General features: G+C 33.9%; 3 protein-coding genes and 1 pseudogene across 5 annotated transcripts; all 4 read left to right on the top strand.

Moving 5' to 3' along the window:
• Nucleotides 1-636: 636 nt before the first annotated feature.
• On the top strand, nucleotides 637-4773 carry LOC145608953 (mitochondrial ATP-independent inner membrane protease subunit 2-like). The gene is made up of 6 exons (XM_081664531.1): nucleotides 637-944; nucleotides 1823-1992; nucleotides 2237-2438; nucleotides 4207-4313; nucleotides 4412-4543; nucleotides 4635-4773. The coding sequence occupies exons 1-5, from the start codon at nucleotides 864-866 to the stop codon at nucleotides 4518-4520; spliced, it is 669 nt and encodes a 222-aa protein (XP_081520657.1). The 5' UTR covers nucleotides 637-863; the 3' UTR covers nucleotides 4521-4543; nucleotides 4635-4773.
• Nucleotides 4746-10054, top strand: LOC145608954 (mitochondrial ATP-independent inner membrane protease subunit 2-like). Of its 2 annotated transcripts, none has more exons than XM_081664533.1 (5): nucleotides 4746-4882; nucleotides 7249-7421; nucleotides 8113-8314; nucleotides 9473-9579; nucleotides 9677-10054. In XM_081664533.1, the coding sequence occupies exons 1-5, from the start codon at nucleotides 4838-4840 to the stop codon at nucleotides 9756-9758; spliced, it is 609 nt and encodes a 202-aa protein (XP_081520659.1). In that variant the 5' UTR covers nucleotides 4746-4837; the 3' UTR covers nucleotides 9759-10054. The 2 variants fall into 2 exon arrangements, with proteins under 2 accessions (XP_081520659.1, XP_081520658.1); XM_081664532.1 differs by lacking the exon at nucleotides 4746-4882 and adding an exon at nucleotides 5398-5689 and having other exon boundaries at nucleotides 9677-10053.
• A 761-nt stretch (nucleotides 10055-10815) lies between these two features.
• On the top strand, nucleotides 10816-16956 carry LOC145607743 (putative E3 ubiquitin-protein ligase XBAT35; annotated as a pseudogene). Its single transcript, XR_014105621.1, has 10 exons — nucleotides 10816-12052; nucleotides 12513-12627; nucleotides 13204-13284; nucleotides 13591-13679; nucleotides 13790-13881; nucleotides 14110-14191; nucleotides 14307-14409; nucleotides 14495-14545; nucleotides 15143-15228; nucleotides 15948-16956. The product of XR_014105621.1 is annotated as a putative E3 ubiquitin-protein ligase XBAT35 (transcript).
• A 7303-nt stretch (nucleotides 16957-24259) lies between these two features.
• Nucleotides 24260-25417, top strand: LOC145608603 (protein LIGHT-DEPENDENT SHORT HYPOCOTYLS 4-like). The gene has a single exon (XM_081664217.1). It carries the CDS (start codon nucleotides 24594-24596, stop codon nucleotides 25257-25259), a length of 666 nt encoding a protein of 221 aa, XP_081520343.1. The 5' UTR covers nucleotides 24260-24593; the 3' UTR covers nucleotides 25260-25417.
• Nucleotides 25418-26420: the final 1003 nt, after the last annotated feature.

Here is a 26420-nt window from a genome sequence, read left to right as displayed (position 1 = left end):
ATTGGTAGCGTTGTAGAAAATTATGCCATACATGCATAATTATCTTAGGTAGATGAGAATTGTTTGTGTTTGAAGAAATTTTGGCCGAAAAAAAAAAATTACTAGTAACCAAGCATTCTATTATTTGATATGTACCTTAAGAGTTTACAAGTATATTTCTTGTATTCCTCTTATATACTTCGTATGTTGGTTATATTTACAGTTGTACAAATGGTGAGAAGTTGAGAACACTCATGAAGTAATAAGATCATTAGGTAACAATTTTCATCTTTTGATGAACAAGCGACTCTTTCACTTACGAATTTCCTAAGAACATTAAATAACTTTGATCACCAATTTTTTTTATATAATGAGTAAATTTTTTGGTGTGGCGAGACTCTGAGTTTTAACATTTCATCACGTTAAGTAAACATTGATGTGATCACATCGACATAGGACTCATTGTGGCTCGAGAGGTACACACATAATTGTGCCGCAATGCCGCATATCATGTCCTCGAAGGTTTAAAACATTACAGGTGAACACGACACGAAATCAGTGGGGCCTCCAACATACCTCATCCCATGGTTAACTTTGGCAAATGGTATGGTAAGGGTTGTATACTTGTATCTGTATATATGACTACATAGAGTAGTGTTTCACTATTTTGGCTGAAAGAGCATTTCCTTAAGCACTGCTTATAGCATATACCAGTAAATACCAGTGAAGTTCTGCAACAAAGAAACCATGATCCCATTCTCATCTCTCTTTCTCTCTATTTACACAAATTTCAATTTCTGAACTGCAACTTTTAGGGTTGTTCATAGATTGATTGAAAGAGGCCAAAAAAAGAAGAAATTTTTTTTTTGGGTTTCTCTAATACAATGCGGCAACTATGGAGGTTGAAGCTCTGTTGGGAGTATCTGGGTCAAAAATGCGATTTTGCTGCCTTGATCACTGTGCAGGTATCTCTTTTGATTGCGAATTCTGAATTTTTTTAACAATTTCACATTTTCTGGGTTTGCATAATTTTAGATTACATGTTTTTCTGGGTAATTTGTATTGGTGTTCACATACTTAAATTATATACTTTCTGGGTTGATCCCCAGATTTTAGATTTCATACTATTATTGGGTTAATTCCCAGAATTCGTGACCTTTTTTAAAACTGTATGATTATAATTTTTTGGGGTTTTTTTAGTATGAAGTTATGACTGAAAGCATTTTTAGTAATAATGCTTCCAGAAATTAATGAAGGGTTTCTGATTTTAGATAAGTTAATCTTCAATTTGTCCCGTTAGTATTTAGAATATTGATGATGTTACAGATAAAAAATACTAGTCATTTTTGTGGATTGATTAACTTCTTGTTCAGCTTGATTATGGTAGATTGTATATACATCCCCAAATGCCCATTTTAGCACCTCATGTTTACAGAAATGTTAATTTTCTAGGTAACCCTTGACTTATAATATGCTTGAACAGTTGAACGTTTATCATCAACGACAAAATGATGCATAATTTGTTTCTGTATACGAACGGTGCAGATTTTATCGAGTTGATTACCCTGCCACAAACTTTCGTCGATTGATTAGAGATACATAAGTATTCACCCATTAAAGGGTAAATTAATGATAACATAAGGCCATAGATGCTTGTGATTTAACTGAATGGTTGAATGTTGTACTGCTGAATTTGGAAGATTATATCCCTTTGGTTGGATTACATGTAAATTCCATGTTTGGCATCCGCAGTAAATGTCACTTAATAAACCAATTGAGATTTTCATGGTTTTAATTTGATTGAAATAGTGATTCTTCTTATGTCTTCTGCATCATGATGCAGAAACGTAATGCAGGTCAACTTTTGCGTGGAGATGTCTTAAACACTTATTTAAAGAATGCAGTCGCTGAGAAGATGACTTTTTTCTGTCAGAGCAAGGGTTCAGAGATGGAGCCCACTATTTCTGCTAACGAGACTCTCTTTGTTCGGAAACTCCCTTATCTGAATGCGAGGTAATAGCCAATCATTGATTGTCTTCAATGAAATTTCCTTTTCTGTTGTTTGATTGTTGCCATTCTTGCTTGGGTGGGAGCATTGGTAGCTAAATTCGACTTGTATGGGTGTCCTCTGTAAATTTCACTGTTACCTTTTTTTCTAAAGTGTTTAGAAGACATCTCTTTTACTCTTATAGAGTTTATAACTGCAAAATGCTGTTGAAGCAATTGAATGCAGTCTAAATTTAAATTTCATTTCCAGGTCATGGGGAAATCCGCAGCACATACATGTGGGTGATGTAGTTGTTTTAAAGGATCCTTTGAATTCAAATAATTATGTGGTGAGGAGACTGGCTGCTGTCAGCGGATATGAAATGGTCTCCACTAACAAGGATGATGAGTCTTTTGTTTTAAAAGATGGGCAGTGCTGGGTCCTTTCTGACAACAAAAATCTGAAGCCAGAGGTAACACTAACCTTTGGAAGCTTATTTTATCCCTGTGTATATTTTTCACTTCAGTCCTTTACTTTGTGCAAGTATTCTCTTTTTGGTGAGACATAAAACGCCGCTAGAGGCAAATGCAAGCACGATGCTAATGATGCATAATTGTGTATCCTTTGACATGACCACATTGTATGCATGTTGGAACTATTGCTTGTGCTAGCTACTCGCTCGTACTGTGCACTTTGACCTATTTTCACTAAATCATTGTTTCTGTGGGAAGGAATTATAGGTGAGAGCCCCTAACCGCACTCACCCCCCCCCCCCCCCCCCAGTGCATATGTGCGTAATGTATGCTTCTTTATTTGGGTGGGGAGTAGAGGAGATGACACTGGCTATTGAATAACAAGGTTAGAAGTTCCATTGCAGTAGCCATTAACAACAAAGTTTCTCCCATAATAGTACTTCCTTCATTGGCTCCTATATTCGCTTTTATTTGCTGCTTTTTGCAGAGGTGGGGGTGGGGAGTGGGGGAGATGACACTGGGTATTGAACAAGGTTAGAATTCTCCTTTAAGAACAGTAGTGGGCTAATGGATATTATTGTAGCATCCACTTCATTGGCTTTTTCTGTGATTTTTTGTGAGCAGACATGTTTGTTTATTTAGTCCATCAAGTTCAATTCATTGGTTGAACTCTTTGTCCTCCCTCACTCAGATTTGTTTTCTCAAATTAGTAAAATGCTTAAAACAACTTGCAAGTATTCTGTCATGAATAGCTACACAAATTTGTTTTCCTTTATCAAAAATAACAAAATGAAAATTGAATAAGGATTGCACTGTGCTCTTCATGGCTTTACTGAAAACTGACAGTTAGATTTTGATCATGCACATAATTGCCAAACATGCGCTACAGACTTCTCCTTCGACCTGCAAAATTTGAGTTTCATCTTAAAGACTTGAAAATTTGAAATCTATCCAGAAACTTCTCCCCTTTTTCAGTTTCTATAAAATTTGCCCTTGAATAGTTCTGATTTATGCTTCATCAAGTTGATATATTGCACATCTGCATTATTAATTATAAAGTCTTTGTTTTTGTATATTATAAGAGTACAAATAAAAAAGAACGATTGAAACTCTGAAGCTCACCTTGGAAGTTCTCCTAATTTTTCAATGTCCTTAAGAGGATATTGAGAATTGAGTCCATAATTATATCCTTTCATACTAGTAATAAAAAATTTATAGCATGAGTGTGCCACCGCTGTAATATTAAGCAGCAAACATTGAACATCCATTTCATTGCTTTACAAATACCACCAATAAGCATGAGAAAGCTTACCAGTTTGTCAATACTCATGAAAGTCACCTATAATGGTATAACTATTCTTCCTTTGTCAAGAGCCTCCCATTTTTCTCTAAGTCTTGGCTTCAAACTGTCTGTAATTTGGCCTGCAGACCTGCAAGCTTGAAAACGCTGATGATGCCATTAGCTGTTATTACAAACTTCAGAGTATTGACCAATCCCTGTTGTGTTTGTTAACTTTAGTGCTTATTGGGTTTCTGAGGTCATATCCAACTTAGCAGTATAGCCGATCTATAACTGAAGTACTTTTTTTGTATTTAGCTCTGCTCAGAGAGTTAGTCGTATTTTGACAGCAACTGTTAGTGTCCTGCATGAAATGTGAGTCCAGTCTTATTCAACTTTTATAACTTAACAAAGGATTATTGGCTTATTTTTGTATCAAATTTTGGGATGAGGATTGGCATTTTGTTTGGAACATTGTGTCTTTGCAGGAAAGTAATGATAGCCGTACATACGGACCAATCTCCATAACAAACATCGTGGGTAGAGTCATCTATAGGTTTCAAACAGCCAAAGATCACAATATTGTGGTGAACAGGTAAGCCTCTCAACTGGCGTAGTTGCTTCCACCCTTCAAAGACAAGCACCAGGACCTGACTATTTGCTCTCTCTCTTTCTCTCCCCTAAATCTTGCAGTGCGTACAGTTTGCAGAATGACCGTTCAGTCCTCTTCGTAGAACTTGATCCTGCTGAAGTGCAACTTAATAATACTAGTAATAAAAATAGCAAGGACTCTCAAACATGAGAGTTTTAGATACAGAACTACAGGTCTACAGTCATTTGCTATTATATGCCCGTCATAATTTCCTTTCACCGTTCCCCAACTCTCTTATAGTCTTATGCCCTTTTGTTTCTTTAGGTTTGCAGCATAAGGAGTTCATCTGACTTTGACAAGATAGGGATGATACAAAGGCAGCTAGAGTAAACAGCTCTGATTTAAGTGAATGTTTTAGTAGCGAGTTTCAGTTTAGTACTAGTTTAAGCATTGGCTGCTGAGCTGGTTGTTTTAATATCATCTTTGACAAAGACACATTGCCTACGATGGCATCATAGCCAAGCCAAATGTGCATTTTGGTAGATGCGAAAATTTCATGGCCCGTTATTCAGGTGATTTGTAGGCTATCTTGCCATTCATTAGGCTATCTTGCCCATTATTTGTAGGCTATATGAATTATGAAGTACGGAGTATATTTCAATGTTTCATGTTCAAAACGAGTTTCAATCAAGTCCAATTGGCTTTAATTATGTTTAATCGGGTCCAACAAATTTCATTAAGTTATACGAAGCAATTAATCCGTATAATGATTGCTAGTACCACTTATTGCATAGTATTATCTCTTAATACGGAGTATATTGTACTACAGTATTACATACTAGCTAGTGGCTGCGGAGTAATAATTAATCGTGATAAATATTATTCTATCATTTACCAAATTAATAAAGTAACCACGAGCACATGATACTAATATACAATAGTCTGTGCTGTATTAAGTAACATAAACTTAACTCGAAAATGATACGACGTACAATCTTAAAATTCCGACCGGTCTACGACAAGATAAGCAGATATCCATTTGGAAGCCCTCCCTCCCCAAGTCCCTCACCAACGACGGTTTTAGCCTTGGGTGTGACTGTGAGTGTAGTCACTGTAGTGTAACCTAAAAAACATTTAGTTAGACCAACAAACTCTTAAACTCCAACATTTTACTCCAAAAAATTGTCCAACCATATGCACATTCTAATTCAAGAAACTCAGAAAATCAAATTGCATTCATCTTTTCTTCTTGGAATTGCATCAATATTAGGAAAGTTCAAAAGTGAATAAAAGAGATGAATTGGAATAAATTCTGGATCCCCTCGACATATCTTTATGGTCGAACCAAGCTTGTTTACACTGCTGCTCTCTCCACTAAGGTTTCTCTCTCTTCTACTCTCATTTGTTTTGAATGTCAATTTCATAATATTTGTCTTTCAGTACTCAATTATTCTTCTGGGTATTTGTTATTTTTTGAGATTATTGCATTTTTAATACCATTTTTAGTTCTGCAATCACTATATTGTTTCTGGGTTTTGCCCCAATTGTTTGTTTGTGCAATGGATTGACATGTTCATTTCAACAGCTGTATTTTCATTTGTTTGTCTTTAAAATGAAGGTTTAAGTTATTTAGGGTTCTGCAATACTGTCATTATTACAGCAAGAAATTAAGATTTTTCTGGGTTGAATGTTACTTTTGCAATGTATTGTATTGCTTTCCAAGATTGATTTGGGGAATTTTCTTGTTAAAAGATTAATTATGTGGGTTGTTTGGGCGTGTAAAATGGACTGTTTGTGTCCATTTGATAAGAAAATTGCATGTTTTTGGTCCAAAATGGAGTATCAAGTCTCCAATGCGTACACCCAGTTTAACAGAGTATCCTGTACTTTAAGTAAAACGAAGAGTCAAAGTAAAATACGAAGCTGGAAAAAAGGGGTTTTTCGCGGTGGTGCATTGATTAGTTTGTAATTTGTGTAGGGTGGTCATCTACAAAGAAAGAATTGGTTGAACATTGCAAACCTCCTTGAACTTAGTTTATTACTCAGATTAAAGTAAAAGTTACTTCACTTTTGGAAGCTTGGCCAAAAAAAGTTATTGTCTAAATACTATTTGCTTATTTGAGTTCTCTCTAGCAATCATCGTAGCAAAAGAGGAGATCTCGTGTATGTATAAAGGGTCAAGAATATGGGAATGAAGATTTGGTATAGTGCTTACCCTTGTTGGCTCGAAGAACATAATGAGTGGAATGCATTAAATCTCCGTTATACTTAGGAAGAAACCAAAAGTGCTGCTAACAGAACATAGTACATTAAATCAAAAATGGAGTTCTTCAATGTTCAGCCAGAACGATCTTCCTGGCTGGACTAGGAGCTCTAAAACGAATATCCTGTATAATGTTACAAACTATTCACTGTATTTATAGAACTTCAGTCTTGTTCTCTATTTCTTGACTTTGGCTGACACTGAACTTTATGTTCATTGCAGTAGAAATTTGCATTTTCTTCCTATTTTGCAATTTGGTTCTTTAAGTTTAAAATGGTGATTGAATATCAGAACCAATTGTTTATCAATAAGGCATCTTGGTATGAGCAGATAGTTTGTTGAGATGAAATTTGATACCTATAATTAAGTGAACGTGTGATCATAACCATACTCATAAGGTGTTTAGTTTTTGAAAATCTAAATTTGCTGGGTGGTGGGTGTTTGTAGAAACCTAGATAAGTCTCTCAGATGGTAATAAACTAATAACCAAAGTTTAGGAGCTTCTATTTCTATAAGAAGTCAACTTGTTTACTTCAGAGAGCAATGTAAATTTGTAAAGCATCAGCGCCATTGTATTTAAAACAAACTCTCTACTACTGGTTGGAAGATGACTCAGTGCTGTTGTTTATCGTCTTTTAAATGCAAGGTGTTCTGATATTTTCCATTATAATGTAGAAACGCCTTGCTGATGGAATCACAGATGATTATACCTTGGCTAACTGGTGTAAGGATTTTATCAAGAGGAAAATGACTTATCTGTATAAGAGTGACGGTCAAGAGATGGCACCAACTATTCCTGGAAGACATGAAACTCTTCTTATACGCAACTTGCCCTGTCCAAATCTTAAGTAATTCTTCTTCAATACTCTATGTTAATTGCTGCAAGTTCATCTCTGTTTCCTCTGTTATGTGTTTTGTGTTTAGTGTCAGTTTTTCAAGCTTACTTTTTATTTGTAGTCGTGAATGAATAGCAAGCCAAAGGATAAACCTACATGTAGTCAGAGACTGTCTATTCCAATTGCATACACTTCCCTCCCAATTGATTCTAGGCTCAAAACCACAAAGATGGCTGAACATATTCTAAAAGATTAATATTAAGCACCCAGCCACTGCCGGCTGTGAAGGCTACCATATATCTCCTCCTTTGCCTTACAACTGTACTTTCATGTCTAGCTAGCACCCTTAGGAGCTTCATACCCCTTCAAGTCTCAAGTCTCAAGCCTCTTCCTTATTATGTACACACCGTGTACCATTAGACCTACATGCTATCCTTTTTGTAAGTGTCTGGCACTCTGACCCAATTAAGCAGCCTTATTACAAATGGCAGTATTTCTAACACCCAAGGCCCCGCCAATCTTGGATACATACCTTATCCAAGCTATGTATATACTATTTAGGCTTAATTTTGAGAGATCTTTTTAGTTGGACTTGTTTCTACAATTCAATTTGGGTTGAAGTTTATTGTTTGAAAACTAATTGCTTTGAGATATTCAGAGTGCATGCAATGATGGCTAATTAACCCTGTCAACCGAATGTCAGGTTCAGATTGGAATATAGACAAGTTTCTGTTGGTGATGTGGTCCTCCTAAAGAACCCGTTGGATTCAGACAGGGCTTTGGTAAGAAGGTTGGCTGCTTTAGGAGGACATCAAATGGTGTCCACTGATGAGAAAGACGAGCCTTTTGTCATTAACATTGATCACTGTTGGGTTCTTTCAGACAACAAAGAGTTGAAGGCAAGGGTATGTCTTTCAATTGTAAGACAATTTTTTATTGCTTGGCTAACGTTGGAGCCACCTTAGTATTTGCGCAGTTGACTGTTTGGTCATATCATACTCAGTAACAGCTTATGTGAGCATGTCTTAAAATTTTGGAAAGAAAAATGCTGTAAAATTCTGTGCTTGCCAACAATCGACAGTTGCATGTTGCTTAATTTTCTCTCATTGACAATTTTGTGTGCCTAATTGAAATTGTTTCTAGTTTATGATGCTATTCTCCCTGGTTTTAAGCTGTGTGTTTCTGAAGGCATATTGTTGTTCTACCATATTTGATGAATGGTACTATCACTTATCATATCAAGAACTGATTGGATTTAACTATTACTTTCATGCTAGTATCAATGTGCTCCACCCCCCCCCCCCCCCCTCCCCCCTCCTCTCCACACCCACTGGTCCAACTATTAGAATCTGTAAGCTCAATAGACTTATATTGAGATCAGAACACTTAACAAGTTAGGCTTAAATCAAAATACACACTTGAAAAATCCTACAAATCGTAACAGCCAAAAGAGATGACTGTAGTATGAATAGAAACACTATTAACATGCCTATAAATTAAACTAATCATACTGTTGCACCCTAGCGGGCAAGAATAATAAATTTACCTGTAGATGAACCAAGTCATGAACCTCAGGTTTTAATTCCCCTTTATCAACTAGTTACGACAGAGTATAAAAATTCTCTCACATCTATTTTTTCCCACCCCCTTGCTAGCGCTCGATTCTCGTTGATTCTTCTGCCAAAGGTGTATTCTTTCCTGCTTTTGCATAATGAATTAATGTTCTGATATGAATCAGCATATTTTATAAAATGGAAATGGTGGCTTTGATTGATAATGTTGATTTTACAGAAAATTAAAGATTGATGTCATCATAATGCATTTGGAAGACTTGAGTTCTAACTACACAAAGCTACACTTAAGTCCTCAAATCTTCTCATAATTCCTTTTCTTCCTTCCCTCTATGTATAGATATCCTGATTCCGCTTTCCTGATTAACTTATGTTCTGCCTTCTTCCTCAAGCTTCTTAAGTAATTTATTGTATAATTCAGAATGTACCTCTACTATGTCTTGTTCATTACATGTTTGTACTTTCTGTTTAATATGCATTTTGTCTTTGCAGGAAGCCAATGATAGCCGTACCTTTGGTCCCGTTCCAACCATGGACATAATGGGTAGAGTTATCTACAGGTTCCAGTCAATGGAGGATCATGGACGTGTTGAAAACAGGTGAACTAATTGTTATGATAACTTTATCTGTTTCCTGTAGTTATAGCATAATCAAATTATTGACTGTAATTTTACTTGGTGTTTTATCTTCTTTTAGTAACCAGCATTCGGAGGAGGATGCAGCAGTTGTAAAATTTGAACTCGAACTTGATGAGATGCAAAAGTTTTCTGAAGCCTGAATGTCGTGAAGATTTCAGAAGCCTGATTGTATAGAAGAGTACAGTCCGCTCATTTTTTGCCCAGCTCTGACTATTCTTTAATCATCCATTCATGGATTGAGTGCTTGTAGAATCGTACTCAGTTGAACCTTTGGATTTTTGTTGAACTATAGTTTTGTACATTCTAGATCGTAGAGAAGGTATAAATATGTACTACCTTAACATACAGCTACCTCAAAGTTTGTCCCGAACTTGCAACCAGTAATTGAATGACTTAGGGCTTGTTCTCATTGACTGAACTCAGCTGAACTGAACTGAACTGAACTGAATTCAGCTGAACTGAACTGAACTGAACTGAACTGAATATTTTATAAGAGAAGAAAATTAGGAGCTGAACTGAACTGAACTGAATTTCAACGTAAGAGAACAGGCCCTTAGACTATGTTTCATTTACATATTTCTGTGAATAACAGCTATTGTAAATCATTATTATGTTAATTCTACAGGTCTACAGCTAAAGTATCATACTTCCTATAAATTAACAACTGCATTGACATTGTTATTGTTAAGGATTGATTTGTAAAAAATTCCAAAGTACGGAGTATTATTTAGATTAACAAATTTGATCTACTTGTTTCATAAGCTTTAAGTTAAGCATTAAAGATATTTTTACTCCATATAACATATGTTAGTTTAAAATTTCATGATGATATTACAAGACAATACTATTAATATTTAATGTGCAATTTTTTATAACGTGTCAAACTCAACCTTTCCACTAAGTTAGGAAAACTTACTCTAACACCTCATCTTGCCCAATTACGAGTATATACTCTGTAAGATTGTAACTCTTTTCTCATGAAGTCGTCGTGAGGCTTATCCATAGTTAACGGCTTAAAGGTTATAAAAGTCACTCCACATCTAGTACTACTCAATTTTCTATGACTAAATTTGTGGAGTATTGAGTACATTATTGTACACTAGGAAACTTCCTTTCGTAAACATTTTCCTTAATCACCAAGAAATAAAAACACGGTATTTAATGTCATTATTATCAAATCATTATTAAAATCAACTCCTTTTGCATGCCCCCGGTTTACAATAATTTTATTGTACATCGAACATTTTTGCGAAAAGTGACCCTTTTTCTTTATAAAAGTGACCCTTTTTCTTTACAAAAGTGACCCTTTTTATTACAAAAGTGACCCCTATTTTCACAAAAGTGACCTTTTTTTTTTTACAAAAGTGACCTTTTTTTTTACAAAAGTTACCCTTTTTTTACACAAAAGTGACCCTTTTTTTTACACAAAAGTGACCCTTTTTTTTCACAAAAACAGAGTATCAAAATAAAAAAAATAAACACAAAATGCAAAAGTTAACCCAATGGCTTTACTTTCATCCCGTATCTTTATCTCTCCTCAAAACTAAACATTTCCACCATTAACAAACCTTCAAATTCTCTCTCCTCCATCAAAACCTCAACCCCCTTCTCCCTCTCCGTTACCAACTGCAAGTCCTCATATTTTTCCCTTCATAGTTGTCGTCATCGTCACCTCTGCCGCCATAGTCATCACCACCTCCGCCGCTGCCATGTTTGCCACCATCAAAGTAGATGAGGTGAAATGATAGATACCCACAATAAGGTATACTGTATATGCAATTGGGGTCGAGGCATTCGGAGTTGTTGTAATCCCGGACTTCAAACTCGACAAATCGGGGGATGGGAGGAGGTCAGAAGCGCTGGAATTAGGGTGGTCAGCAAGGTCGAAATCGGAGGGGGACGCCGGATTCTTGGGAGAAGCTAAGGGAGTGGTGGTTTGGCGGTGAGTGTTTCAGCCTGATTTACACTAATTAGTGTAAACCGGATGTTTTTAAATATTTGTGTATTAAAATATACTGGTAAATCTACTACGAACTACCAAATTTCCGTCATTTTCTTCATTTAATAAAATCTCATCATCATTTATGAACATTTCATACACGCAAGCGACAAACACATATTCTTGAAATTTCTGAAATTTGGGATTAATTATTTCATTAAAATCCCTTAATTTTTTTTTTCTCTTGAATACTGTTGATAAGGGTATTGCTTTTATCCTTATCTTTTTCACCCAGGAAATTTGATCGTTGGGTTTATCATAATTCAATTTATTTTTCTCAGTTTGTAATTGTAAATTGTTGATAATTACAATAAAAAAAAAAAAAAAAAAAAAATGGGGCAGCAACAATCAAAGGATGAATTGTTGTACCAGCAAGTCTCTTATGGCAACATCGATGGCATTAAATCTCTACACAGTGAAGGTGCTGGACTTGAGGTAATTTCCTAATAATTCAGTTTACAAAGAAAATAAATTTGATTTTTTTTTGTTTTTTTTTTTTATTTCAATTTATTAATTTTGGGGTGAAATTATGGAAAATTAGGGTTTTAAAATTCTGGGTTTGGATTTTAGTGATTTGGGTTATAGAGTACTCTAAGATATTAAAGATAAATGATGGGTCTTCAAAATTTTGTCAATTGATTAAAAATTGCATTTTTAGGTTACTGAAAATGTGAATTCATGCAATTCTGTATTTTGGGGAAAGGGGTCTTAATTTATTCTACTAATATTTTAAATAATGTTGGTGATTTATAGAATTAAATTGTTCATTTTGTATATTGGTTATGAAAATCATAAGGTTTTCTGAAACATTGTCTAATGTAGTGTTGTGGATTGGTAACAGCTAAATTGGGGATTATTGGAAATTAATTTGATTGAACTGATGATTGTGTTGCAGTATGTAGATAGAGAAGGGAAGACTCCATTAGCACTTGCTTGTTTGAATCCAGCACTCTATAATGTTGCTAAAACTTTAATAGAGTTGGGTGCCAATGTCAATGCATATCGCCCAGGTACTGATAACTGGCTTTTTGTTGCCATTTGTGTATGCTATGGCTATTCTAAAGCCCCAAGCTTGTTCGGAATGATTTTGACCCGTCTCGATAGCATTTGGTTGCTTGTTTAGTGATTTGTTGGTGTCAAAATTGATTTAAGTTGATCATATTGCTTGCTATTAGCTAAAATTGTAGCTTGATTACTAAGAGGCTGATTTTTGCCTGTGAGTGCCTATTTAAACTTTTAAAATGAGATATTTGGCACAATTTGTTAATATTGTTTGTTAAAGATCATAAATTCATTGTCATCTGTTTGACCATATTTTAATGTTTCTACTTCATTAAACTTGTGTAGGCAGATTATGTGTGCATTAATGTTATGGTATGGAGTCATGAATGGCTTGTTCTTACGTTTCATTCTGGTTTATTTAATTATGTATAAGCTTATTGGCCAATGGCTGCCTTCTGATTCTCTGTAATGGTTGAGTATTCTAGATTGTGTATCTTTGCCTATGAAGTTACTTGCTTATTCTAGTGTAACAAACTGCCTGCATATCTAACTGAATTGCTTTTTATTGTGAATGACGCTTCCAGGCCGTAATGGAGGAACACCTTTACATCATGCTGCAAAACGGGGCCTGGAAAATACAGTGAAATTGCTTCTTTTGCATGGAGGTATTTTTATTTTATATGTGATATATCATTTCCATGATTTAAGATTGAATGTGAGGGTTGATAATTCGCAGACACTTATTAGTTATTTTGAAGACTGGTATACTTGAGCTGATCGTTTGTACTTGTTAAATTTATACTCTGATCAGAGCTAAATTTAGTTTCAAAATAAAAGTCTGAACTAAAATTTATTACATTTACACTTGCACAATTTGCTCTTTCCTGTTAGAACTTGGAATGTTTTTTTTTCCTGTTAGTTTTATGATTTTACTATACTGTTAATTTTTCTTGCTCTCCCTTTGTTTTTAGCAAATGCTCTTATGGTCAATGATGATTGTCAAACCCCACTAGAAGTTGCTAGGGCAAAAGGCTACAGTAATGTAGTTCGTGCGATTGAGGTATCATTTTTGTAAATCTCTGCTCTAAAGACCTTAGTTGTATTAACTATTCATGAAAATAATGAGAATTACATGGAACTAATTCTATGTTTCTATTTTATTTTTTGTAGAATCACATCTGCTTATACTCTGGCTGGTTGCGAGAGCTTTATGGACCGGGATTTCTGGAACTACTAGCCCCACAGCTCATTTCTAGAAAAGTGTGAGTGTAAACGCCATACAACTTCTCATCTTGTTGGGCAGTTAAGCCTACTGGAGTTTGTGTATGACTGGGTTGTTGATGAATTACTGCTTACTTTTTTATGTGTCTTTGGATGGGATGGTTCTGATCTTGCTTTAGTAGTTATGTGATCATGTTAGCAGCTCTTTCTTCTGATGATCAATGAGTATACAGAATCCTGATCCCTCTTTTAATTACCTGACTACTCAGGTGGGTAGCTGTTCTTCCATGTGGTTCCCGTAATCTCAGATAACCTTTTAAGTTGGAGCTTGCCATTTATACAAATATACAGGTTTCATGCCAACATTTTTTATTGAGGATTTCCCAAGCTACCAATATTTTCCTATACCGTGAAAGTTTTGTTTCAACATCTAACTTAACCCATACTCTTTATTTTTGGTTCCTAGGATGCTCAACCTCGTACTTCTATTGCTTTATGGAGGGCCAATATGGAAGAACCGGATTTCAACCTGCCTGATCCTGCAGTAACAATATCCGAAGCATCTGCCAGTAATAATTCCATCCCGCTTCTCCAGTTGCTCAAAGAAATTAATGTCATTTGCAGTCCTTGATTGGTTTTTGTCTTTGTTGTTAGTTCCAAGGCGTCGAAGAAGGAGAAGTTGTAGGCCTCGACATGTTAATAGTCGTAAGTCATCTAAGGACCACTTTGAAATTTGAATTGAGCCATAGAATGTCATCTTTAGGCGTGTGCCATATGTTAGTAATTTACTGATAGGTCTGAGTGTCTGACCCTTCACATATTTTGGCCTTAAGTTTGTAAGTTGTCCTAGACTCATCCACAAATCATAAACTTGGTTATGATATTCATGCAAAAAGGTTAAGAAGGATATCCTTTACTAGTGAAAATGAACCCTGGTTTAGGTGAATGACAACTCATTTGTATATGATGGACATATAACTTTCACAAAGTTCTATCATTTCTGCTCATTATATACTTCGTATAACAAGCATAGCTCCTTTTAGAACTTGGCATATATGCTAGAGTTGCTTGACCTGGACTATATCTTTCTAGTGTTCATTCAATGTGTGATTTCACTTGGCTTATTTTTTAGGTTCATGTTCAATGCTACTCAATAAGCATGCTCCATATTGCTACACTTCAAAGTCTGATCATTTTACATTTAGATTTCAGACTTCTGCTGGATTATAATTTCTGTTTTCTGAATGAACTGTTTTTGAAATTGTTTAAAATGTGCTCTGAACTTGATTATCACCTTTACAGAGGAGCGCATTAAACTCGCACCACTTAATGAAAGTGAAAAGCAACAACTTCAGCAGTTCTGTAGTGCATGCAAGGGGATACCACAGGTATAACCTTTTACAAAGCTGCTATCCTTTCATCTCACAATACAGCTTCTTTTGACATCTGTAGTGCTGTTCTATTCAAAGTGTTTTGTCTCAATCTTATAACAATGAATAATATTATTGTGTTCTATACAATCACTTTTCCTGTCTGCTCCATTCCCCTTGTGTAAAGTTGTGGACTTTACTGCTTTATATGCTTGAACTCCATATATGGATAACATACCTTGGGCCTGAGTTCTGGCTCTTGCTCTCAGTTCCTATTCTTAATTAGGACTGCATGTTCTTGCTTGCAAACTATTTAAACACCTGGAGAAAGAGCATAGACGTGATGTCGTAGACCCCCTCTCCCCCTCTTAAATGGGGAGAAAGAGAGCTCTTGATCTAGTATGCCCTCTCTCTAAGTCTCTAGCAACTAAAAGAAAATAAATGTCTTGACTTAGATTCCCAGCTCTGTGGCTGATCAAATTAATAAATAATCTTATAAAAGTTTAATACTAACTTTAAAATTACTAATATTATTAGATGATTTACTTGCATCAATAATATTATTATTTAATATGTATGTTAATATTATTCTTGGGTTTGAAATTCTTTGGTAATATTTAACATCTTTGACATAAGAGTATCACATGATTGTTTCTGCCAAATATGCACTTTTTTTGACATGCCATTGAGAAAGAAAATCATTCAGCTTGCCTTAAATCTGTTCTTGCTTTTATTAGGTGATGCATGCAAATTTCCCCTTTAACACTCCTACACCAGTTGCTCCAATAACTGCCCCACCAGCTGCTCCAGAAGCCTCGCCAATTGCTGTGGATACCTCACCTGATCCTAAGGAAGATTTGGACTTAGCCATGGCAATAAATGCATCTCTTCAGTCGGCTATAGAAGAGGGTATACCCCTTGACCATGCTCATGCTTCCAATGAAGCAAGTTCATCTTCCGCTACTCATTCTATTCCCCTGAATGGTCAATTTGACCCTACTTCAAACAAAGGAAGTTGCTCAGAACAATTTATCGAGGAAGGAGGGCCTAGCGGCACTTCTGCTATATCAAGCAGTAACACTCCGACACCAATGCCAATTCCATCAGCCCCAACGCTAACCGATGAGGTTCTGCCCGATGGTCCAATCCATTATCCAACCATTGATCCAAACATGTTTGAAAAGGACTATACTACAGAAGATGGAAGCAAGAGAGCTGGATCTTCTTCATGTGTAATTTGCTTCGATGCTCCAGTTGAGGGAGCATGCGTGCCCTGTGGCCACATGGCTGGATGCATGTCGTGTTTGAATGAAATAAAAGCCAAGAAATGGGGTTGTCCTGTATGCCGCACCAATATTGACCAAGTGATTAAGGTGTATGCTGTTTGAGCATCATGTCATAATCGCCTTAAAATGATATGTTTTCTGTGGGTGAAATGCTCTACATGGCTGCAGTGATATACATCTGATACTTCTTAGCTTGCAATTTTGTATTATATGATTTATACCATAATACCAAAAAGATATTTTATGCTGTATGTACTATATGTATGAAGGTCAATTCATCAGATGCTGCTATCGCCCGCCTTTAAGACAGGGAGGTTATTAGACTTATTACTAGAGAACTATATATACTTGTAATTTGTTAATCATAAATGTTTGTAAATATGCGGAGTTCATATGCAGTACCTACTTTTTGTACGTGTGATACCTTAATGCAAATACATGTACCTTCTTTTTTGTTTTAGCTTTCTGTTTTTATCTGATTTTGATGTTTGAGTTAGAAAAATGGTCCCAAAACTAAGAAGTACAAAGTATAACAGATGGAACTGAAGTTGGCAAGCTGAAACATTCCTTTCAGCTGAGGTTTACATTCTCAAGCCTAATTCTTCAACTTATACTCAACTTATACTTTGTTGGTTCAAATCCGAAATTGTATTCAATATACGTAGTAGTAGAACTTATTTTCCACGTGGCATAATTTATATGATGAGTGCGTTTGAACTTATTTTATCTTTGTTATCCTTAACATTACAATAATTGGATTGTATGTACATTATTTATATACCAACTTTGATCTCATATTTTATTTAAAACATCTAGTATCAAGTCATATAGTGCTAAATTAATCTCAATCGAATTTTTAATAATACCAACCTGTCAAAGGTATACGTTGTTAAAATGTTTACTCATACAAGTTTAAGAAAATAGAGAAAGTATGTAACTCAATTAACTGTGTACGGAGCACTTAGAGTCTGACAGTCTGTTAGTTTAAAATTTTCTAGCATATCGATGTAAGGGCAATTACGGAGTAGAAAATTAGAAGCGTTAAATTATTTTTTTTAAAAAAGGGTCCCAATTTAGTCAAAAACACTTATCAATGAGAATCTGTGGACCAATCTGCATCTTGATGTGGGCTATAACTCAGATTTTGTCTCATCACACGAGATGTGGACTGTGGAGGTTTCCTGCTTCATTCTATGGAGTACCCTTTGGCCTTGTACCAAATACATGCTTTGGAATACTTCACTAACCTTACCTATTTCCTTCCAAATATACTCCCTCGGTTTCTAAATACAGAGTACTTGTAATTTTAATTCAGTTTAATTACGTTGTTGTACTCCGTAGTAATATTACTTTGGCTACTATATGAGTGTTACAAAACTACTTGTATATTTTACATTGTTTAAAGTAATTTGTTAGTTTTGTAATTGGCTTTCCTGACTTGACTTTTTGTGATCAATTTTGATCATTTTGTGGGTAAAGTTGAGTGTAGAAAAGCTATAATGTCAAAATAAGAAGACTAATTGAAAGAAAAAGGATGTTGTCATATAAACACCAAGTGACTGATTTTATGGCTTAAGGGCATCTTAACCCTACACTTATTGAATTTCCTCATCTAGTGATGGTTATCTCTTCCATTATTCAAAAAGATAGTGTAGGTTGGTCCTTTTTGCAAGACAAACCTAGTATATTTGCTTTATTTCCATCCTTTATCTTTTTTTGAGATGGAAAAAATACCCTCATATTAGAACGATAGGTACACTTTCTTATTACACTTGGTAAAACATGTTACATTTGAAGATTTAAACTTATAACACTACAGAGTACATTAATTTTCCTTTTTGAAACATGCATTAAACAAACATTATATGTTATCTATTTCCTCTATTGTTGTCTTTCATTATTTTACTTTTTATAGTTCATATTTCTCTAACTTTCTAATCACTTTCTTGGCTCTAAAAAAATATAATTTAACTACAGTATTTATTAATTTTAAAAAGATAAATAAATCATAGGGGTTACCAGCCCAATGGGAATGGACTCGTTGTGATAACTTCAGGGCTTGGTCAATGGGGAATAAATGATTGCTCATTCAACTAAGGATTTTATTATTGTGTTAGTACTTTCAAGTAAGGAAAACTTCAAAATCATGTGAGACTCTAACATAACATCATTCCATACTCTATATAGGGGGGGGGGGGGGAAATGTTACAATACGAGTAATATAGAGTGACCCCAAAGGTGCGCAAAGTGAGTAAGGCCCTGTTCTTTTGAACTACTATGCAAGTAGAGCAGAGCAGAGCAAGGTAGATTTCAGCAGAATAGAACATAGTAGGGTTAGTGTCAATAAAATAGAGCATAAGCGCATAGCAAATTGAGCTAAAAGAGCATATTTCAGCAAAACAGCTCAAAAGAACATACAAAAGAACATACATAGATCAACAAAATTCGAGGGACTCAAATTAAATATAGTTCTACTTGGTAATGGTTCATTGCACTTGGGAGTAGATCTTTCCTAAATTAGTGGGAGTCAGCTAATCGCTCCTTCCCAAACTAAACAGAAACTGATGAATGAAGAATCTCTTGTACGGTTACTGCAGTGTAAAATCTTTGTTGTTAGTTGTAAAATTGATTTATCAAATTTTATTGTGTTGGAAAATGTAATTAATTTATTTGAGTAGAATCACTACCAAAAGATGCGCTTAAAACGTGTCCGTACATACGTACCAAAACTATTTTTGGTCTTACTTTCATTTCTTTATTATTCAAAGAGGGTGACAACTATTGATAGATCCTCCCAACTAATAATAACAATTAATTAATTTAACAAGCTTGGGTTCGATATTAACTCCATAATTGAATGGTGTTAAGCTAAAGTGAAACCGATAATACTATTTGATGAGACATTTACAAGAAATATGATAGTATGCTAATACTTTTGTTTTGTTAAAGTCCTAGAGATTTAATTAAAGTACACTTATTCTAAGAAAACTTTTTTAGATAACTAACACCGAACCAAAAAAAAAAAAAATTGAAAAAGCTTATTATTAAAGTATATATGTTGATTTGGATTAAAGAAGTGATGAGAATAAAAAAAAAATTATAGTACGTTATGTCCTTTTCGTTTTCAATAATAGACATAATAATAAAATGCGCGTTAATCTCAATGTCATCCAAGTAGATATTTTTTTAACGTAAAATTATATATCAAAAACAAAAATAGAAAAATATTTATATTCAAAAGTTACTTAAGTAGAGACATTAATTTTTTGTACTATATTGTTCATGACTGATTTTTGGGTCGGTGTATTATATTGAAAAATCTGAAATGACATATCAGTATATCACATATGGATCAAGTGGCGAACAACTTTTGTTCATCATTCTATACTTTGTACGGATTAGGTTTTTCCGTTTATCCCCAAAACTTCCCTAATCCTCCTTGAATAATTCTAAAAATAAAACAATTTAGTCTTCTTTCAAAAAAAAAAAAAAAAAAAAAGTTTAGTTTAATAGTTTTGTACATTAATGATTATTTTTTCCTCCAACTCTTTGTCTAGTATTACTTGTAACACTATATGCTTTACAATTAAGTGGTCAGCCAACTTTTAATCTTTCACGAACAACACATGATTTCACTATTTAACATTCTTATCGAATTCACTTTACCAGATAAGAGAACCTCAAATTAAAAGGTATACGCATAAATTTTAATTGATATATACTCTAACGGATAGACGGTAGCGATTCGTTTTACTCATGAACAACCTACTTCATTCCATGGTTTGTCCACAGTTTTATATAGGTACGTACATACAAACCAAGAAAAGAAAACACAGAGTAAATCACACAAATGTTTCCGTACAAAGTAGGATGTGGAAAAAGAAAGATGCGTGTATTATTGGTGGATTGGAGTTTAATCAACCATAAATATTCTATTAACCTTTTCTTGGACTATTACTTAAAGTTTGGATGCTAATTCTACTTCTAGTAGCTAACTAGGTTTTAGCTTGCATTTTTTACGATATTTTATTATCTTATGGCAGACATTATCTACATTAACAAAGATTTTTATAATGGAAAGATTACTTAATAGTAGTATATTGATTCTTAATTATTATTCATATAAAGATTACATTTATATACCGTTAGTTGGTAATAACTTGGTTATAATATATATATATATATATATATATATATATATATATATATATATATATATATATATATATTGCTACAATCTGATTTATTTTATTAAAAAATATCAAAATTTTCTTTCAAAAAAAAAATGAAAATAAAAATTTTATGTTGACTAGATGTGTCACGTGACTAAAAAAATAAAAATACTGTATATGTACAAAATATGTTTAAAAAATATCTCAACCCAAAATTTAATGTCTCACATACCTACAATTTATGGATATATTTGTAAACAGCTTGAGTCAAGTAACGGGGACAAACTTAAAATGACATCTACAACGGAGCGTCTTTTTAAAATGACTTTTTTTTTTTTTTTTTTTTTTTTGGTGACATTGTAATATGAGGGATTGAAACTCTGTGAATATGATGTGGAGTAACAAATTTTGAGTATTCCCACTGTCTCCGGCTAGATATTGCATGTTAGGGTAAAGTCGTGGTCTCATCCTTTATTATTTTTGGTTACAAGTAAAAAAGCAGTGTAACATGTTAGAAACGATCTTAATTGAAACGGAGGAAGTAAATGACATAGAGTACGGATCTGTTCTCTTCAGATTATTTTCATTTTAGTTCAGTTCAGCTCCAATCAGTTCGTACAGTTCAGCTCAGTCAATTAGAACAAGCCCTAAGTATGTTGGTACAGTGGCTTAGCTTGTTTAACTGACGTGGTAAGTATAGTAGAGTATTAAACATGCTTAATTTGGTGTTTGATATTATTCCAAGTTGTTTGATTTGGCTGTCGGGATGATGATGTTGATTAAAGAGCCTTGATTAAGTAAATTGTACAGGTAGTGTATATAGCAATTTGATTGGACCTACCTACATTTTTGGGATTCTAATTCTAATTCACGGGAAGATAATATACTCGGTGGTAAATAATTAATGTCTACAACCAAATTTAAGTACTACAAACATAAATATCCAATAATTTAGCCCCAAATATATCTCAAATGGTAGGTCCGTACGACTAGTATTTATATTACAATGTGAACTATTTCAACGACTTCGAACTTCAGTTAGGATATTGATGAATGATGATGTATTGAGGTTTACATAAGCATCCTATATGTTTTGATTATAGTTTTGAGAGATGACTACCCTAATTTCTTGTTTACTTTTTCTTAAACAAATAAAAGAAATCATGTAAATTCTCGTTAAATACACCCGATGTATAATTTCAAAATATTACTGTACTACTAAGTTTTTATATTACGTAATTGAATACATTAATATTAAATACTCCCTTCGTCCTAGAATATTCGGGACGTTAGACTTTTTTCACTATTTATGTATTAGTTTTGACCATAATTTTTTTACTAATATAATAAAAACATGCATATAAAATATGTTGGTATTAATATAAAGTTTCATAATAAAATAATTTTCATTTTTATATATTTAATTATATAAAAATAAAGTCAAACTAATGTATTAGCATGTGTGCAATGTTGATTGTATCATATATTCTGAAACAGAGTGAGTATATAGTAACAGTACGTGCGTATATTTTTTCCCTTAAAGGAGCGCATATAATCGAACCAACAAGGAGGTATATTAAATTACAAACAAACCCTACAACTCACACACTACATCACAAAGACCCAACTCACACTTGCACCACAACTCACATTAATAATAATGACATAACCTGCACATACATTACCAAGGACCCATTGTATAGGCCCCAAACAATACCACAATATATAGGATCAAGAATAATATCGTGAGATGAAGCGATCGGACATTTTTTTGAGGAAATAATAGACATTTTATGTATGTTAACAAGTTAATCTGAAAAGGGTACAAAAAGAATCCAAAAGAGTGTTAAAAATATCCGGTAATAGAGGGATGCTTTACAAAAGAAGATGGGTGTCAACGAAGAGTAAACAAGGCACTTAACATGAATTAAGACACCACTTATCAACAACATGGTCAAATTGACAATTTTGTCCCTCCAATTACTCCATAAAAAATTAATAATAAATAATAATAATCATCTCAAAAGAAAGAAATGGGAAAAATAACTACTTTATATTGCTCTCAATCATGAATTTTTTCAAATTAAATTATTTGTGCATATAATTAAGGAAAAAGAGGATCGCTTTAAGACTGAGAACTTACTTGTATTTTTAACAAATGCATCATTGTCATGGTCCATAAATTTTAACAGTTGATCATGTGACACGCTCTTGTCTATTTAGCATCAAGGTGCAAGTCAAGTGAGAGGATGCAAAGGATGGTTGTGACTTTGTGAGCAAGTACCAAAACAAGCTAAGTGAGCGTCGAGTTAAAGACTAGAGAGTGGACACTTTTGCCTATTGGCAAGAATAATTGAAACGAGAGTGAATAGGGGCTAATGACGGTCAAGCAAATTGAGTCGGGCATAAGCAAGTCTTATGATGAAATTCATCTGTTTTGGTCTTTTGGAACTCTACTAGTCACTACTAGTCTGTTTTAGATTTAAGGGTGATTTTAAACAAGTGGAAATATACAATATCTCTAACACAAGTATTAAACTAAGGTCATTTTGGGCAAGGAGCAGTGATCATTTAGAATTTAAAATTCTTCGATCCACTTTTACACTATTTAATTTTTGTTATTAACTAAGGGCATGTTCATTTCAGTTTAATTTCAGTTCAGTTCAGCTCCATTTAGTTCAGTTTAGCTCCTAATTTCCTTCTCATAAAATATTCATTTCAACTTCATTCAGTTCAGTTCAGTTTAGCTCCAATCAGTTCAGTTCATTTTAGCTCCAATTAGCTCAGTTCAATAAATGTGAACAGATCCAAACTCATTTTACTAACTTATGCATATTGTATTACACTATTTATACATGTTTTATTTTAAAGACTTGTCTAAAACCAAAATTCTATAGTAAATGAGTCAATTAAGCAAAAGAGAAAATTATGCTTTGTATTACTCCATAATAGATAAAAAAAGTTTATAAAAAAAATGCATTAAAACAAATTTGATAAAATGAATATAAATTTATATAATTGCATAATAAATTGGCAAAAAAAGTTCATAAATTTTTTCCATGATAATTAAAGTGTGCCGTCTTTAAAAATAATAAGTATTGTGAGTAATATTTTGTAAAGTCATAATAATAATAATAATAATAATAATTTGCTAGGATTATGTTTTCATTAGAACCTACAGCACAGTACTTTGTACTGCTTTTAAGGTTTGCCTCTAAAAAAATTTACAACCCTTTATACCTCTGTAAACAAAAAGCTACAGTTCTCTCTATGACTCAACCCAAAAATTGCAAAATTATAGAATTATAAATTTTCCAATTTGGGGGTACTTTTGTAAATTTATCATATGAAACGTCAATCAACAAAAAGAACTCATCATGTCTCAACTTTTTTTTAATTTTTTCTTAAAAATTAAATCAAATAAAATAATCAAAAATAAAAAAGATTTATATACAGCTTTTCTCCATTTTCATATCCCAATCATCCAATCCTCATTTTTTTTCCACACTTTCTCTCTCCATTTTTTTTGCCCTAAATTTCATCTTCTTCTTCCTCTTCCTATTTTTTTCACAATATAATCCCAAAAAAAAAAAAAAAACTACTAGTTATTTAGTAGTACTAGTATCCATTTATTTACTAAATTATTACAAAAAGTAGTTATATATTTACATAATATTCCTGAAAAAGCTAGAAAAAAGAAAGACATAATCATCATAATCATCATCATATCATTCATATTCCTTCTTCCTTTAATTTCAACAAAGGTGTTATTATATCTAGTTTTGTTGTTCAAACAACCACAAAATCATAAAACCAAAAAGAAAAGAAAAGAAACCTTAACTCCTCCAAATAAAAACCTTTAACTACTACTACTATTTCAGTTAGTAATTGATAACTACAATTATCGGAAAAATAAGTAGAGTCAATGGATCTCATCCCACCACCATCGTCGTCGTCGTCGTCGTCTTCGGCTACGACAACAGCCAACAACAGCAACAACAACGGGCAGCTAAGTAGGTACGAGAATCAGAAGAGAAGAGATTGGAACACTTTCGGGCAGTACCTGAGAAACCACCGTCCTCCGTTAACGTTGTCCCGTTGTAGTGGGGCCCACGTTTTGGAGTTTTTAAGGTACTTGGATCAATTTGGAAAGACTAAGGTTCATAATCCGGGCTGCCCGTTTTTCGGACACCCTAATCCACCTGCCCCATGCCCTTGCCCGCTCCGACAAGCGTGGGGGTCCCTCGATGCTCTCATAGGCCGTCTTAGGGCTGCCTATGAGGAGAACGGTGGCCCGCCTGAGAGTAACCCGTTCGGGGCTCGAGCTGTTAGGCTCTACCTTCGTGAGGTCAGGGACTCCCAGGCTAAGGCTAGGGGCATCAGCTACGAGAAGAAGAAGCGCAAGCGGCCTCCACCTACTGCAACCACGTCCTCCCGGCCAATGCCCCAGCCCCCGCTGCTGCCGCCTCTTCAGCACCACCACCTCCATGGTGAGTCCAGTGGCGGCAGCAGCATCGGGTTATTGACTGGACTCACCATGGATCCACATCATGGAAATGGGGGTGGTGCTGGGGAAAGGAGTTTCCCATAAAAATAAGTTATCATCATGTATCATGGTAAGTTCAATTCTAAATTAAATTATGTGACCCCTAGTTAATTAATTAATCTCTTAGTAGTCATTATTATTATTATTATTCCAACTATGGAACTACTCTAGTAGTCTACTACAACAAATTTAGGTATAAATGAAAATGGAACCTTTTTAGTACTAATATAGTATGATATGATCTTGTTATATTGTACTATACCTAGTATCTTCTACTACATACTTCATGTCAAGAATATGTGATGACATGTCAAAAAAAAAACATTTAATTTATAAAATTTTGAAGTTAAATTGGAATGAATATGATGATGATCTTTTACTATTTAATGATTTAAATTCAATTTTAATTTATGGATGTGGTAAGTGAGATCATAGAAAAGGGTATTAATTAAATAAATTTAAAAATGGAGGTGGAGAAGGTAATTGGGTAGTCAAATCAAAACACTATGTGTTAGGAAAAGGGGGAGAAAATGGAAGAGAGACTTTTGTGAAGATTTTCTGTCAGATTTGTCGAGCATTTAAGGGAAGTTTTAAAGGGTTTTGGTTTTTGTTTATTTTTGGTTGCATGCTACAAATTTTCTTATACATTTTTATTTTTATTTTGCCTAATTTGGGGATTCAGATCAATTGTGTTGTTCACTATATATGTACAGTCTAATTGTATCCAATAAATGAAACATAACTAGGAATTCGACATGCAATAGTAATTAAGAACATATTGCAAAAAAAATGTTGTATAGTTGCACATTTGCACTGTTCTACTTAAAGATAAATGTGAAACTATTAAGGTTGTTAAATTTGTAGTTTAGTTTCTTAGCTAGGAATTGGGGATCCTAGGTTACTATACTATACCGCGTTTTGAGTGTTACATGTAATGAACTACGAAGTATTAATTATATCCATTCCAAGGGAACAATTTCGTCCATTCATTATTAAATTTACTATTGGCTAAAAATTAAATTAATAGTAACCATGTTGAAATAATAAGATCTATAGTCTTATACCTTTGATTGTAATGCACAAGTATAAGTCATCAAATTCATATTATATTATAGTCATCATAAAAGGCAATTAAGAAAAGTTCGTTGAGTGGAGGATGGTAGTGAATGTGAAGTAGCGCCTTAGAGGTCATACATATTAATTCAT

Source organism: Chenopodium album, chromosome 23 (genome assembly GCF_948465745.1).
Source record: "Chenopodium album chromosome 23, dcCheAlbu1.1, whole genome shotgun sequence".
NCBI classification, from domain to species: domain Eukaryota; kingdom Viridiplantae; phylum Streptophyta; class Magnoliopsida; order Caryophyllales; family Amaranthaceae; genus Chenopodium; species Chenopodium album.
This window is presented reverse-complemented; position numbering and strand designations above follow the sequence as displayed.